Genomic DNA, 15752 nt, shown 5'->3' with positions numbered 1-15752 from the left:
TATAGGGTCACAGTGACACATAATGGGAGTTTTATTTTCATTAAGGGTGGGAGCAATTTAGTGATGTTGGTGTGTTAAAGGCCACACACCATCTCATTTAGAGCTACTGAAAGCCTTGAACTGATTCTGGCACAACATGTGGCCATAGATGTTTGAAAAGACTTGAACTTATTGCTGTTTTTTTTTATCCTGGTGGGTATGAAATCAGTATTGTAATTAGCAATTTAACAGATATTAAATGGATGAATAAATAAAAAGGATATTAAATAGATAAATGGAAGTTACCGGTAAGGAAACTTCCATTATTTTCTCTCAAACTTCCAAGTTAATGTCTTGAATGACACTGACGAAATACTGCATTCAGAATCATGAATCACAAACAAGTTTGACTACTTGTTACCAGTCTGGAAAAGTTTTTGTTGCCATACAAACTGTGGTGACATGACAGGCTAGCATGGGTGACTGTCTGAGGGTGTGGTGGCTGCGCAGGTATAGCACATCGCCAGCTGCCATGCCACAGAGGACACAGAGGCTGAGACTGATAATTCTCAGTTAATTGAGTCAGGGATGATGTACTTTTCAAAGCAGAAGCTGTCACCAAAGTGTCACAACAGTTTTTACGTCAGAGGTTTTCCTCAGTACTTCTTCATAGTGCATGTGTGCAGATTCTTGAAACAGATTGCCCCGTTGAAGGCACTTCATATGGTTATTCCAGTGGGAAACTGTGTTAAACAATGAATCAAACCCCTCTCTCTCTCTCCATATCCTCCCATTTTCAGTCATCCATGTCGACCAGAAGAGGGGGTATTTTACGGTAAGCCTGGGCCTCCTGGCTTGACAGGGGTAGTAAATTGATAGCAGGACTAGTGGAGCTGAGTCAACAAGCAGAGTGGAGGGGGAGAGGTAGATTTTGGGCAGGAGGGGGGAGGAGGATGGAGGTTCTTGTGCTGCAACTCCACCGAGCTGCTGCTGGGAAGCAGCAAGGAAATCCTGGCAGCTGTAATCTTTACTGGAAGATGTCGCTACGGCGTGTGTGCGCGTGTGTGTGTGTGTGTGTGTGTGTGCGCGCGTGTGTGTGTGTGCGTCAGAGAAAGAGAGAAGCTGCATTTGATGTACCTTTTTTCCTCACAGCCAAAGTGAGAAATGAAAGAAAGAAAGCTGTTGTTGATGAAAGAAGTAAAGAGTGAATTAGCAGTGGCAGCAGAGAAAATGGGATATGACAATGTGAATAGGTATGTGGTGTTTAGGAAGGAAAAGGGTGGAGACAAGGAGGAAAAGTGATCTTAGACAATGAGGTTTCTAATATCTCTCTCCTTTCCTCTGTAATTCCCTGTTCTGAGCATCTCCCTCCTTCCTCCACCTTCCCAAACTATTTTCCTCTGTGTATTTCTTCTCTTCCTCCCCCCTTCCCTGTCCTTGGACTTGTGTTCTCCACTATATATGTTAGTGCATTCATTGCCTGAGCAGACCGGTTTGCTCAGTTTTACAATAGGACCCAGGCTGGAAGGCTGGCAGACGCACAAAGGCTCTGCTTCTTTACAAGGGCCCGCAAAGAGAAACTGAAGGAGGGTATTGTTGGGACACAGCGAGCCTCTGCATTACATCAGCCCAGACGACATCCTTGCGAAAAAATGTGCGCATGCAAAATGAGCATGCAGACACATGTGTTACTCATGTATTATAACAATAGACTAGAATGTACAACATGCAAACTGTCTTCATCCATCTGCACCTCTTTCCTTCACTGATCACTATACATACATGCATGCAACAGAAACAATGAGTGAATGGGGCCCTGGTAAACTGGGTCAGCAAACCTATTTATGTGGCTCTGCATTGTTTGGAGTTTGTCGCGTGCCCTCACTTCCTTGCAAGAGAGGACATTTTTTTCTTAATGATTAATAGGTTGAAGTGAGAGTTTTCCCAGCTTTTCCTCTGGAGGCTTGCCTTGATTGGTATGAGAAAACACGAGAGGTATTTGTTTGGTCTTCCAGTGATTTTCACTTTGTGCCTCTGGGGGAAACATCTTTGATAAGCACTCCACTGGCTCCAAGCTGCCACTTCAAAGGCTGTGCATGTGTGTGTGTCCAAGTAGCAGATATCAAATGCTGTGCATGTGCATTTTGGTGCATCTGAGTTATGTGCTAAGCGAGGACACAAAAAAGGAGTTTGTCTGTCTTTGTGAATATAATTACACAGCACCACTGTGAGCGCATGCAAGACACGACATCCATTCTGCGCTATTCACTGTGCGACAGTGTAAGTAGTTACAGAGAGCATAAAAAACCCTTCGCCACAAAGTGAGTCAGTTCTTTTCTTAAGGGTTAAAATAACCTCAAGTTGCCTATAGAGCTGAGACAAATTTTCCCTTTTTATAAAGCTAATGTAGGCAAATATGTGGTTTTGTGGTAAAACCAAATGGGAGAAACCGTATTTGATGCTGCTTCCTAAAATCACTCATCTGCACTTCATAGTGTATTGTATATCACTGCTCTGCCGGAGGCAAGGTTCAGTGATACACCTCTTTTCTTTGAGTTGACAGGCTTGACAATGCCAGGCATGCAGGAGCTATGCTCTATACACAACTCTTTCCTTTTCGTTCACTCTGTCAGATGATTTCAGAAGGTCGGTGGGGAGGGTCTTCAGACATCCTTCTTCAATGAAAAAATGTCTTTTCATGAGATGAAAAGGAAGAAGAGGCTTTGGAGCAGAAGCCAAAGGGATTGCCAAGAGGGCGTTATACCTCCAGACTCTTGATTAAAGGGCAGTTGCACAGCTGCAAAAGCACTGCTTGAGATGTGATGAATGTGTATGTGTTTCAGTGTTTTGTGCAAAAGCACCACACATAAAATGTCATCTATCACAGTTCTTTTGGTAAAACATCAGAGCTTTAAATTGTAATTGTAATGCAATTTTTTTGTGATATGATATGTCTGTCTCCCCTTACAAAAAAGAAGTTTATTCAATTGTGCTATTAGTATACTTTGTTTAAACTTAAAGTTCAGTTTACTTTTTGTGCACTTATCGGAGATATGCTTAACAAAATTATACTTTAGTATATTTGCCTTATACTGACATGTATACAGAAAAGTCTAAGTATACTTGGCTTGTAGTTACTTTTGGATAGAGCAGCCTATTAAAGTGTGTGAGGGTTTGTAAACGTATGCTTTGATATGAATTTATTTTAATTTATCAAGTTTTTTCGACGTTTTTGCATTCACACATATGTCTGGGACTAAAACCAGTAAGAGTATGGCTACAATAACACTGAATGAGCCATGAGGAGGTGCAGAAGTCTCTCTCAGAACACTTCAATTACAATATGCTGAAAGGTTATTATGGAATTTTTGCCCAAATGATGCCAAAAACTTTTTGTAAGGGTCACTGCAATGCTCTATGTAACCATCACCTCATCCCCTGAAATTCTTCCCCTTCAGTTTAGTCCATGAATGAGGTATTATGCATATATCCATGGCGACCACACTGCAGACTCTCTGGAGTTTGCATAGAAATGAGAAGTAAGAATGAAAAGAGACGAGAGCAAGGACACACACTCACTCTCTTCTCTCTCTCTGCAGAGTGCCAGAAAGCACAAACATTCCCACGTGATGATGATGATGATGATGGAGTCTGCTCCCTCCTCCCTCACTGGGCGGACAATAGCGCGAGCTGGCGCACCTCTCCATGCGCACACACACAGTGAGCTCGGTTCAGAAGACACTCAGGTCCGCTTTAAAGGCAACTTTCCACCTTACAGACGCTTTTAGAAGCCACCAGCACTCTGATGAATACAGTTTTCAGCTGCTTTCGTGCACATAACGGAGGAGTGAAGTGTTTCTTTTTTACTTCAAATGGGGATTTACACCCGTGCGTAAAACTTTGGCTCACTTTTCTCAGTGATTGATTGTCGGATCCGTTTCGCGCGAAACATGCCGGAGAGAATCAGCATATCGGACTTCGTGGTCCTGACAAACGAGGATTTGTCTTCACCGGGGACTTCAAGTTTTCAGTCTAAAATGAGCGACTGTCGGAACACAGTTTCCACCGTGGAGGAGGTGAGAAACATGCAGAGAAACATGCACCGTTGTTGTCTGTTGTTTACCTGTCTGTCCATATGTAGCCTAGCATACCTGTATGGCTGATGACGCGCTTCACGCTCACCTGTACACTAGCTTACTTTGTTTTTTTTTTGTTTTAGCCAGGTGACAGCTTTAGGCGTTTACAACACAATGACAATGGGTCAATTATGTCGTTTAACAGCTTCTTTGAAGTTGTTCAACGTTGCTTCCAGGTGAGCACTTTATTGCCTCAAGCTTTGACTAAACAGTATAATTTCATTTCAACAGCTGCAATAGCTAAAGTTAGTTAATGCGAACAGGATACATTTACAGGTGCAATGTGTTTTAATGTGCACAAACTAGTGTGTTGGGGCAATACATTTCTGTAAAGACAAACTGATTTGTGGGTGACCAGGTGCCCTTTTAACCCCTGTGAGCCCATGGGAATAAGATTCTGGTTCTGAACTGGACAATTTGACAGTTTTTGCAAAAGTAAAGGTTACATGAGATAGGTGCAATGTGGTTTTGTGAGCACAGACTAGTGTTTGGGCAACATTTTTCTGTAAAGACAAGCTGATTTGGGGGCGACCAGGTGCTCTTTTAATCCCTCACTGCTTGTCAAGTTCTGTGTGTGGTGGTATTGTCTTCAAGAAAGGCTGGATGTTGATGAACCAGTGCAATAATCTGGCAAAACTGTCATCTCATCAATATACATATTGTATTTTTATATTTTATATTGTATTATCTTTTATATTTTTAATATTTATATTGCACTATCTCTCTTTTTTTTATTGTATTATCTTTTCATTAGCACCTATGGGATTGTCACAATCTAATTTCGTTGTAATACACAATGACAATAAAGGGCTTGAATCTTGAATGTTGGCACTCATGGTGATTCAGTGCAGGCTGGCCTGGTTCAGCAGAAAAGTAAAGGTTACATGGGATAGGTGCAATGTGTTGTTTTTTTTAGCACGGACTGGTGTTTGGGGCAACATATTTCTTTGAAGACATGCTGATTTGGGGGCGACCAGGTGCTCTTTAAATCCCTGTGAGCCCATTGGACTAAGACTCTGGTTCTGAACTGGACAATTTGACAGTTTTTGCACCGTTTTCATAAAATTGGAGTCCTCAACTGGCTTATTTGCCACTGCTTGTGAAGGTCTGTGTGTGTTCTGTGTCATGGTACTGTCTTCAGGAAAGGCTTGATATTGGCACTCATGGTGATTCAGTGCAGGTTGGCCTGGCTCAGTAGAAAAATAAAGGTTACTTGAGGTAATGTAGCATACAAATAGTTTACTTGGCCTTGTTTTCCACCTCAAGGAAGTCAGACTGTGTTGTGACACAAACGGAACACACACACCGCACAGCAGACATGCCAGAGACCAGTGTGGCACTTTCACAGAGTAAGGTATTGTTTAAAGCGCGCAGGCATGTTTGTCATTGCTTGCAAGCATGTCTGTGAAGGCAAGTCTGTGCATTTTGTCTATTTAACCTGGTACATAGCCTGTTTGAGGTGTGTGTGCGTTTGTGTTTGTTTGAAATCTATTCCCCCAAAACTCCCCGGCAAAGGAGGAAACAGAGGGTGGCTGTGGTGAACTCTGCTATAAAGCAAATAATCCAAGTGTGCACACAAGTCAATTCCTTCCTTGTCTGTCTTCCTTGTAACATAACAGTATGTTTCACTTTTCTACTGTAACCCAAGATCGATTTGTGTTTGCAGCTAGAGCTCACATCAGTTTGAATCACGGTGATTTTGCTGTTACAAATTGTAAATCAAGGATATTTTTTCTAAAATGTGCCTAGATATACACCATGTGGGGGAAGATGATATAGTTTCCTATGCAATTTTTCTTTGACAGCAGTAATTCAGTCGATATTAACTGATGTAATCCAGTTTGTATACATCACTCAATAATGCACAGAGTCTTAAAAAGTCTGTGAGAGATGAAAGGTCTTCATCCTGGCTAGAAACTGACTACTGAGAAGAGATGGACGCAGCAGAGTCCAGGGTTTATAAAGAGTTTTACACAGCTGTCTATTTATCTTGGGATAATAACCTTATTTATGGCCATGACATACTGGAAAATACATAACTGGAATAGCTGCTCTGGGGAGGGACATGTTGGAATCCAACACATGTGCACTGTGCACACAGACAGACAGACAGACAGACGTAAATGCAACAGTCTCTTTATAGATAGATCTATGGTTATTATGTTTAATCTTCTCAGCAGGGACAAGCTTGATTAATGGCTAGGGCAATGTGTGGGCATGTGTGCGGTTTATGGCGGCAGGCAGGGAGACAGAGACACCATTTACCCCGACATACACTCGGCTGCTTGTTACTTATTACTGCTGATTAGAGGCAACGATAAAGACAGATAAGGAATGGTTTCATTTTCTACAGCTGAAAGCTATAATTGTCTTTACATGTCATTTCCATAAATGTTTGTTTTAGGAAAACAGATCGTAAGTTTTCTCTCATGGTTAACATGTTTGAAATGAAATGCTATGGGTTCTCCTGCAGCTAAGTGTGTCATCGCACCTTGTTAATGTGGTAAATACGCATCAGATATCAGTTAGTCATGCACTGCTGACAACAGTCGCGCACACACCCTTGACAGCAGGTGAACACAATCTTGCATAGAGGCACAAACAGGCTCTGTAAAGAAACTGTGGTTTCTCAACATCAGTACGCTTACAGGTGGAGCTCATTACTCTCTCCAGGAGGGATGTGTGTGTCAGTTTGTCTGTCTCGACTAACGAGTGGGCTGTCGGTCTGCTGATTTATTTCACAAAATTCAACAAACAACCTGTTGTGTAACTTGCACCAGCTTGTTTCCACTGTTTGTCCCCTGTCTGCCAACCAACTTACTAAGGAGAGGAAACTGCTGCATCGGCAATGAGCAACTCCCATCTCCAGTCTCCACTAAATCACTTTCCCATTCATTGTCTGCAGGGTCGCATTACACAACACGACACCGCCTTTTAATTAGCGAACTAACACTTAAGGGAGTGAACTTGACCGGGAAAGACTGGGGCATGTAAATAACACCATCTAACAAGGCAGAGTCTCTGTTAAGTCTAGATTACTGGCTCATTAAAGCTATTTCTAGGGGCTCGTAGGTGGAGTGCCGCATGTCTAGCTCAGTAAAACAAGGGGCCTCTGTGAGGAGAATAAACAGGATGTAGTTTCAAACTTTTTCGGTTTGGAAGAGATTGATTGTCCAATTGCTATGAATCCAACTGACTGCATTTTGTCTACATCATGTATCGTGTGTCTCAATGTGAGAAAGTGTTGCTTCAGCCTGAAAAGTGAAATAAAAGCACTGACATCATTCAGGGTTACACGTGATAACAACGCAACACAGACTTACTGGAAAGTGCTGACTCACTCACCTGTTCGCTTTAGTCACGGCGTGAGAAAATTAAGCATAACTATCACACACACACACACACACACACACACACACTCACATACCTACTGTTGTAAACCTTGAGAGCAGTAAAGCAAACACAAGTCAAACATTGGCATATTTGAGTTTTAATTCTTACGTCTATGAAAGATTATAATAGAGAGGAAACGATTAGTCGATCAAAAGAAAAATAATTGGCAATTATTTCAGTCATTTTTCAAGCAGAAATAGTGAAACAAATCCAATATTCTCCAATTCCGGCCTCTCAAATGAGAGGATTTCTTGCGTTTGTTTGTCATGTATCAAAATGTAAATTACATACTTTTGGGTATTTGGACTTTTGGTCAAACAAATCGAGACATTTGACGTTTGGCTCTGTGAAGTTGCGATGGCAATTCTTTGACAATTTTTTGATGTTTCATAGACTAAACGATTATCAATCAATTGAAAAAATGATCGACAGATTAATCGATAATGAAAATAATCGATAGTTGAAGCCCTAGATGGCTCGAATGTCGTTGGGTTTGGCGATAAGAGGATATATACTGTGAAACTACATGAGTTTGTCAATCAGAGGTTTGCCTGTACTGATTATACTGATGTAGTTATCCCCTTGATTGATATCTCTGGGTATATTATTATTCAATTTCAGTTAATGTTGCATATCAACGAGCCGGATACTGTGTGGCGACATTGGTTTTACAGAATTTTTGCATCAATGTGTATCTTGCTTAAACTCAGTTATTTAGTAAAAGATTAGCAAACATCTTTATTTTATTCATGATTTTGAATTTTCACACCTATCATTGTCTCATTTGTTTTATTGCAGACTCTGGAGTTGGACCTCACAACTCTACAGAAGATGAAGAAGATGATCAAAGCTATACACACTTCTGGACTCTGTAAGTATCAGTGGGTCACATTATATAGTCTCATTCACAAAATACATTACCATGTCAACTCAGGGCTCAATTACTAGCTTTTTCCAGAACTTTGAACTGTTTTACATACTCATAATTGGGGGATGGGGTTTACTCAGCTGGCTCAGTAGCTGTTAGGATTTCATCCACAGCACTTTGAGGACTCCTTATTAGAGCTGCAACAATTAATCAATTAGTTTTCAACTATTAAATTAATCGCCAACTATTTTAATAATCGTTTAATTGGTTAGAGGAATTTTTTGATTCCAGCTTCTTAAATGTGAATATTTTCTGGTTTCTTTACTCATCTATGACGGTAAATAGAATATGTTTGAGTTGTGGACAAAACAAGACATTTGAGGAAGTCATCTTGGGCTTTGGGAAACACTGATCGACATTTTTCACAATTTTCTGACATTGTATAGACCAAACAACTAATCGATTAATCAAGAATATAATTGACAGATTAATCGACAATGAAAATAATTGTTAGTTGCAGCCCTACTCCTTATCCATGTTGACTTAAAGTTATGCAAAAATGTTCGTTCTTGACCTTTTGAAATTGTAGTTTTACAAACAAATTTCAACTCAAGGGCTATTTACTGGCTTTTCCAGAGCTTTCATCATCACATGTCATGGACCAAGTGATACAGAAGAAAGCTCCACAAAAAAACCCAGTAAGCAGACCTTGAGTTGGGATTGTTCTGTCAAACTACTATTCACCAGGTCAAGAATGAACTTTCATCTTGTAATATTGTACAAAAGTTGTAGCGTGTTAATACATTACTACAACACATCTTTTGACGACTTACAAAATCCATGAAGAAGGATGTCTGTCCCTACTAATGAAGCATGTCAGCTCTGCATCTAATTTTTAAGTAAAGGTCAGCCTCTATTATGGCAGGATGAGCTGTTCAGTGCATAGGGGGGCCTCCACATGATTAATTGTACAAGCCTTGAGATGACATCATGAAGCTCATGTGGGCAGTGGTGTTTATGAGTGAGGCCCCTTGTTATGGGACCAGTGTGCGTGGGATGTTGGGTGATTGTGTTTATATCCATACAGAGTGTATGGTTTTGCGGTGTATGTGTGTGTGTCTGTGTCACAGCAAATGGTATGTGTGGTTTCGGCAACAACGAGGTGCTATAAAGTGACCTTGCAGATCCACCGGGTCACTAAGTGAATGTTTTGTTAGTGTGTATGTATCACTATAGTGCGTCACCATAACTTGCCATGGATCTATCAGCATGCACAAGATGTGAGTGTTAACCTCAAAAATGCGCGGGAGAAACGGAGGAACTGCACAACATATCCTGAAGTTGTTTTTCTGTGCCTGCTTCCCAATCGAGGCTTCAACTCATAGTTTTTAGTAAAAAATGAGTCAGAGAGCCAGCTGCCCAGAATTAGGCAACCAGATACGGTTGGCAGTAATGTTGTAGCTGCAGAGAAGCGCTCCATGATTATTCACCCTACTTCTTTATTTCCTCTTCTGTATATAAGTAGAATCATATGGGTTAGTTCCAGTAAGATGACCAAGGTAGCCCCCCCCCCCCTCTGTCATTATGTTGTTGAACCCCTTAATCAGTCCTGATGTTAATCGGCAGTCTGACTCACCACGCATACGGACGCAGTCGTACGCCCACGCCTCCCATCTGATGGTCCGTTACTGTGTCACACATGCAAAAACACACACACATGGTGAGATGTTCTCTTCTTTCGTTCTCTATTCCCATAAACCTCTAAGTACCACTTTTCTGCCAAGATGCTGTGGCCTGCGAGTCTGTGTGTGTTCTGGCAGAGGAGTGAAAGAGTTGAGTTGCTCTGCTGGTATCTGGTAGTTAAAGGTCAACTGTAAAATCATCCTCTTAGCTCCTCTGTGACTCAGCGGTTTGTTGTTTGATAGCTGCATGTATGTTGCTTTCTGTTATAATACTTCTTTTAATGCAGACATAACGGCTCAGCTCTCCAGCTCCCCCATGATGTTGTCTCCTCCGTCCTGCAGTGTGTCTGAATACTTTCCATAAAATCTCAATTTTGCTGTTATATATCACTTTTGCTTTTCAGCCAGTTCGTACAACTGTATCAGCCTGTCTCCCAGCTACAGTCAGTTTACCATTTTATATTTGTCTTGAGGTGAAAACCAGAGCAGAAGATATTAACTTACCGTACTTCTGCTTATTTCTGCTTTCGTCTGTTTAGTCTGCTTTGGACACGTCTGCAGATGTCTGGGCCATATGTTCCCTGTACTACTTCCTGAAATTGTTAATCCGTAACTATAATTTTTTGCCTGCCTTAATGTTGGGGTTTTCCAAAGTCAGCCAAGATGTTTCTATATGACTGTGAACAGACATTTGGTTGTTATTTTTCATCTGGTGCCCATCTTTGTTGATTTGAAAATGATTATTTCCAGGGGACTTGAGTTGTAACTTGTGGTTATTTGATGTCTTCATCTAAGCCTTGCTTTAAAATAGCTGTAGGGTGAAACCTCAACTAGTGAAATGTAAACCAATGCGGTGCCAGTCGGAGCTCAGATTCTTTTCCATCAGCCTTTTTCCACATAAATTCAACAGACTAAGAGCCCACTGAGGTCATGACCCTTGGGAAAGTGACCTATAAGCCCCAGAGAAACATGGGTCTCTCTATGTTTGTCTGTCTCCAGCTCCAGGATGGCTGGAAACCAGTACTAATTTATCCCACATGCTTGTCTTGTTAAAATACTCTCACTGCAGCAGAGCAAGTCAATATGTCTTCCTAAGATTTCCCCGACATGTAACTCAACTCTGAGTCACCTTTAACTGTCGATGTCTCTACTAACTTTATGTGCGTGTGTGTTGTTTTTCAGCCCACGTGGAAAACAAGGAGCAGTATGTTGAGGTGCTGGAGAACCTGGGGAATAGTCACCTGACCCAGGACAACAACGAAGTCTCAACAGGGTTCCTCAACCTGGCTGTGTTTACCAGAGAGGTCACGGCCCTCTTCAAAAATCTGGTAAGGAAAGAGGAAAAGAGTGTGGAGGAATAGGGGAAGGGGAAGGAGAGGCTTCCTCAAACGAACTGTCTTTAGAGTTCAAATCACACATGCAAAACCTAGGGGACTGAGGGAGCATGGATGGAAATAAAGACTAAAAAACTATGATGAAATATGTTTGTCAACGACCTTTTTTTCCATGACTAAAACGAGACGATGACGAGACGGCCTCAACATCATTAAACAATAACGGTGACATTATGGTTGACGAAAAAAGACAAAACTAAAATGTAGTTTCAAAACAATCTCTCTTTATTTTGTCACCTTCCACCTTATCTTCCCCCCACACAACGTGCTGCGGCGGTGGCGCTCTATCCGTCTCGGTCCTTCTTGTCTCACACCTCAATCCTGACAATTGTGCTGCTATAATGCATAAAGTTGGCGGTTTGCATGTCGGGTTCGGGTGGTTGAGTAAGGCATATTTTTACATGCTGGGTGGGCGTATTGGCTGGGACCGATGGGTGCAACTGAACCGCGCATCATTAATGAGCGCAGTCAGGAGGACTCGAACTAACTACAAAGCACTAAACAGGACTAAAATTAAATTACAAAAATAGCTGACAAAATTGAGAGAAAACATTTTGACTAAAATCAAATCGGTGACTAAAACTGGACTAAAACTTTTTGAGATGTCGTCGACTAAAACTGGGAAGGATAAAAATGACTAAAATGTGACTAAAACTAATAAGCATTTTCGTTTTAAGACTAAGGCTAAATCTAAAATTAACACTGGAGTAAAAAGTGTGTGCAACCGCAATAGGAAAGGGGTTTTCAACAGCTGCATGCTCGCGCCTCTTGACTCCAAAATCTGGGGTCGTCCGGAACCCTCCCACTGATAGTTTCTATGGCGATGATAATTCATCGCAGGCCTCCATGTGTGAGTCAACACACACCGTCTCACAAACTCCCTCCAATGTGTCAATCAAGACCTCACAGGGGAGACTGGGTCATACAGATGTGAAGAGGAAGTGGGTCCAGGGGGGTGATTTAAGGAGTTGTACTGTAAAATCAACCTGAGCGTGTCCCTTAACGCCATGCGTGTGTGTTTGTCTGCTTTTCCCAGTGTTCATACAGGCATGCATGCATTGATCCATGTCATTTGTACATGTGTTGACACTTTAGGAGTGGTTATTCCCCTGTGTCAGAACTCCACGTTTATCTGTTAGTTACCTCAGCTTTTGGATGCCAACCAAAACAATCTTACCAGTCTCCAGGCCTCTGTGTCAATATATGAAGGTCAGCTCTGCAGTCGGCTCACAGAAGTGGTTGGACATTATTTATGTTAAGAGCAGGGTGCAGCTAATCCACCAGGATCCATGGAAAGGCTGCAGTGACAACAGACTCCGTAAATTTCGACAGTGGTCAACTGGAGACTCGTGGAGAGGAAATGATGGATAATGTATGTAGCCGTGCTGCATACCTAAGTAGAGATGTGATGTATTTCTATGGAGGGCTTTGTGGTAATTACGTATGACTGTAAAGCGCAACCTGTTGGGGTCATGCTGGTTGTTTTTGTGATTCATACTCCCCAGATCCACGATAGACACAGCTCAGTTCACCAGCAGTAATAAAAGTCATTGCGTCATTTTCCCCCTTGGATCAAAAATCTTCATAGTGTAGATTGTTGTCGAGTGTTTTTCTTTTCATGAATCACTAGTTAATAATGACTGAATCACCATGTTTTTGATTTATCCACACTCATTCCCAGAAATGGGGGTCCATAGGGTGATGGGAGTGTGTAGAACGGCGTGTGCATGTGAGTGTTGGCTCATACTGCAAGAGATAAGGGCCACCTGTAACGTGGAATATTTTTAACATATTAAAGGAACAGTGTGTAACATTTTAGTGAGCCACAGAGTTCAAAACCGTGGTACCACCATCCGCCGTCTGACTTCCATTGCTCTAAGTAGTGTTATTATGGTAACGATGGCCCCTGAGCAAGTGAACGGCGTTACCACGGTTTTGCACTCGGTGGCTCACGCTACCACAGTCTTGGAGAGGTAGTGAGCGGAGGGGTCCTCAGTTGTTTGCAATCTGCTACCACACGACTAGATGCCGCCCAATCCTACACACTGTACCTTTTAACTCATTTGCTTTTTACATGTTTCAGGTGCAGAACCTCAACAACATCATGGCGTTTCCTTTGGAAAATGTGCTGAAGTCAGAACTCCGGGACAGCAGACTAGTGAGTCTATATTTTATTACAAATGTATTAAATATTAATAAAACTGCTGGCTAAACTGGTATACACATGATGTTGACTTGTTTTAGAACAGAGAATATGGAGAATAATAAGTGGCATATCCAGATACTATTGCACTTTGTATAGATATTACTGCATGTATACAGTTATTGCACATTCCGTTATTTAAATCTATTTTAGTTTTAGTCCTGTGGTGTGCGGTGTGATGTTGGTGGTGGGGGGACTTTTGTGGAGTTCAGTTCAATGATGGCTCTGCGATAAAAGCTGTTTTTGAGCCTGGAAGTGCAGGTTTTTAACGGCCTGTAGCGCCTTCCAGATGGCAGCGGAGAGAAGAGATGGCTGAGTTTTTATTTGTGAACTTGAACAGCAGAGAGACAGTCTGTAGAGAAGCGGTCATCTAGAGACATATCCTGATCAGGGCTGCACAATACTGATGAAACAAAATGCTTTTTTTGATATTGATAATGTGACAATATTTTGGAGATTATTGTTGGTGCTGTCACCGATTTACACAAATGTACATTTTGAGAAACGCTTCTAAGTCATCTTTCTTTTCACTCAGCTACGGCTCAATAATTTAAGCAAATTTGATCAACCATCTGTAATGTAGACTGTAGGATGAGAGGAGATTGCATTGGGGGTAGCTCCCAGAATTATGGCAAAATAACCATATCTGGTCTTGTTTAAAATGGTATTATATCAATGTATTGTCAAGGTCTTCAGTGAATAAAGAAGCAGTTTTCAGTATATCACCCATGCTGAATTTATTTGAATGTGAGGCTTTTTTTGCAGCTCGGATGTCTGCATTAGTAGATGTTGACGTTACTGTCCAAAATAATTACATCGCAATGTAAAATCAGTTTTAGGGAGGATTTCCTCTTTAAGCAGGTAATCCTGTCTGTCTCTGTCGTAGACGCAGCTGAGCTGAGCCTACTAAGATATTGGATAAAATGAGGCTATTTATGCAGATTATTGAGTAAGACTGAACTGTGTTCCCATACTTAACCGATCTGTCTTGCTTAGTATTTGTCCTTTTGATTTGCCTCACAGACAGACAGACGAGTGAGTAATAGCAGGCTAATGCCTCTGTAAGCTGCTGTCACTGCCCTGTCTTTGACACAGCTGATTCAACAGCTGAACATTGCTTCACTATCACTGTGAAGGAAGGAAAAGTGCTACTGAAATCTTGTTCAGCAAGATAGCAGAGTAGTTAGCATAATGTGAGTAATCATGCTTCTGTGCATGAACTGTCTGGCTCTATTCAGATCTACGCAGATAATAACAGGTACTTTAAAACACTGCTTCACTTGACTCAGGGAGAGTTACTGAAGGTGCCTCGTCATTTATTGTCATTTATTGCTTTAGCTTTTAAGTCTTAATCAGCGGTTTTCATACTATTTCTATCTCTTGTCCCTGTTTATCCTAGTGACTTTTATTTATTTTTACATTTTTATTGTCTATAAAATTCTATATATTGTCTATCTTTTGTTTTTGTTTTCTGTCTGTGCTGTTTTAATCTTGCTCTGTGATGCACTTTGGACTGCATGATTATATGAAAGGTGGTATATAAATGAAGTTGAACCATGTAATTTAAGCACTTTTATTTCTCTTCTCTTCTCTACAGGAGCTCAAGAAACAGATGGAGAAGAGTTGGAAGGAGTATGACATCAAAATGTAATTAACCATACACGCACGCTTAATTTGTTACTTCACATTTATATGGCTTGCATATTGTGGGATTATAGTCTGATTCTTCATCTTTTAGCCTTCATGCTTCATGAGAGAAAAGTAACAGATGCCTGAGACAGATGTTATTGCCTAAGGAGAATCACGTTGCACATTCACAGTTCTTGCTGGTGTTTTACTGGGTCGTAGACGTGGATGTAACAGCAGAGGTTAATAGGATAATAGTTCATTCCCCATGGCCTTTCTCCATTACAGTGCTGTGAAATAAAACTGAGGCGTTGCACTTTGCAACCTTGATTTGATCTCATTCTGACGGTGCACAGTGGTTCAAAGTGTTTTATAACGTTGTAAGTAGAGTTCACCTCTCCCTTTTTGTCTTCCATCCAACTCCCCCCCTATGAGGAAGGAAAAAACAAACTGTCAAAAAGTTAATCATTA

General features: G+C 41.3%; 1 protein-coding gene across 1 annotated transcript in view; it reads left to right on the top strand.

Moving 5' to 3' along the window:
- Nucleotides 1–3682: 3682 nt before the first annotated feature.
- asap3 (ArfGAP with SH3 domain, ankyrin repeat and PH domain 3) overlaps nucleotides 3683–15752 on the top strand; it is a 28069-nt gene continuing 15999 nt past the window's right edge. The window contains 5 exon segments of the mRNA XM_074660507.1: nucleotides 3683–4055; nucleotides 8307–8379; nucleotides 11241–11386; nucleotides 13536–13610; nucleotides 15253–15302. Coding sequence (XP_074516608.1) covers nucleotides 3930–4055; nucleotides 8307–8379; nucleotides 11241–11386; nucleotides 13536–13610; nucleotides 15253–15302 — 470 coding nt within the window. The 5' untranslated portion in view covers nucleotides 3683–3929.

The sequence above is a fragment of the Sebastes fasciatus genome, chromosome 15 (assembly GCF_043250625.1).
Source record: "Sebastes fasciatus isolate fSebFas1 chromosome 15, fSebFas1.pri, whole genome shotgun sequence".
Taxonomy (NCBI): domain Eukaryota; kingdom Metazoa; phylum Chordata; class Actinopteri; order Perciformes; family Sebastidae; genus Sebastes; species Sebastes fasciatus.
The sequence above is the reverse complement of the archived record's forward strand: the minus strand, read 5'-3'. Positions and strand labels throughout refer to the sequence as shown.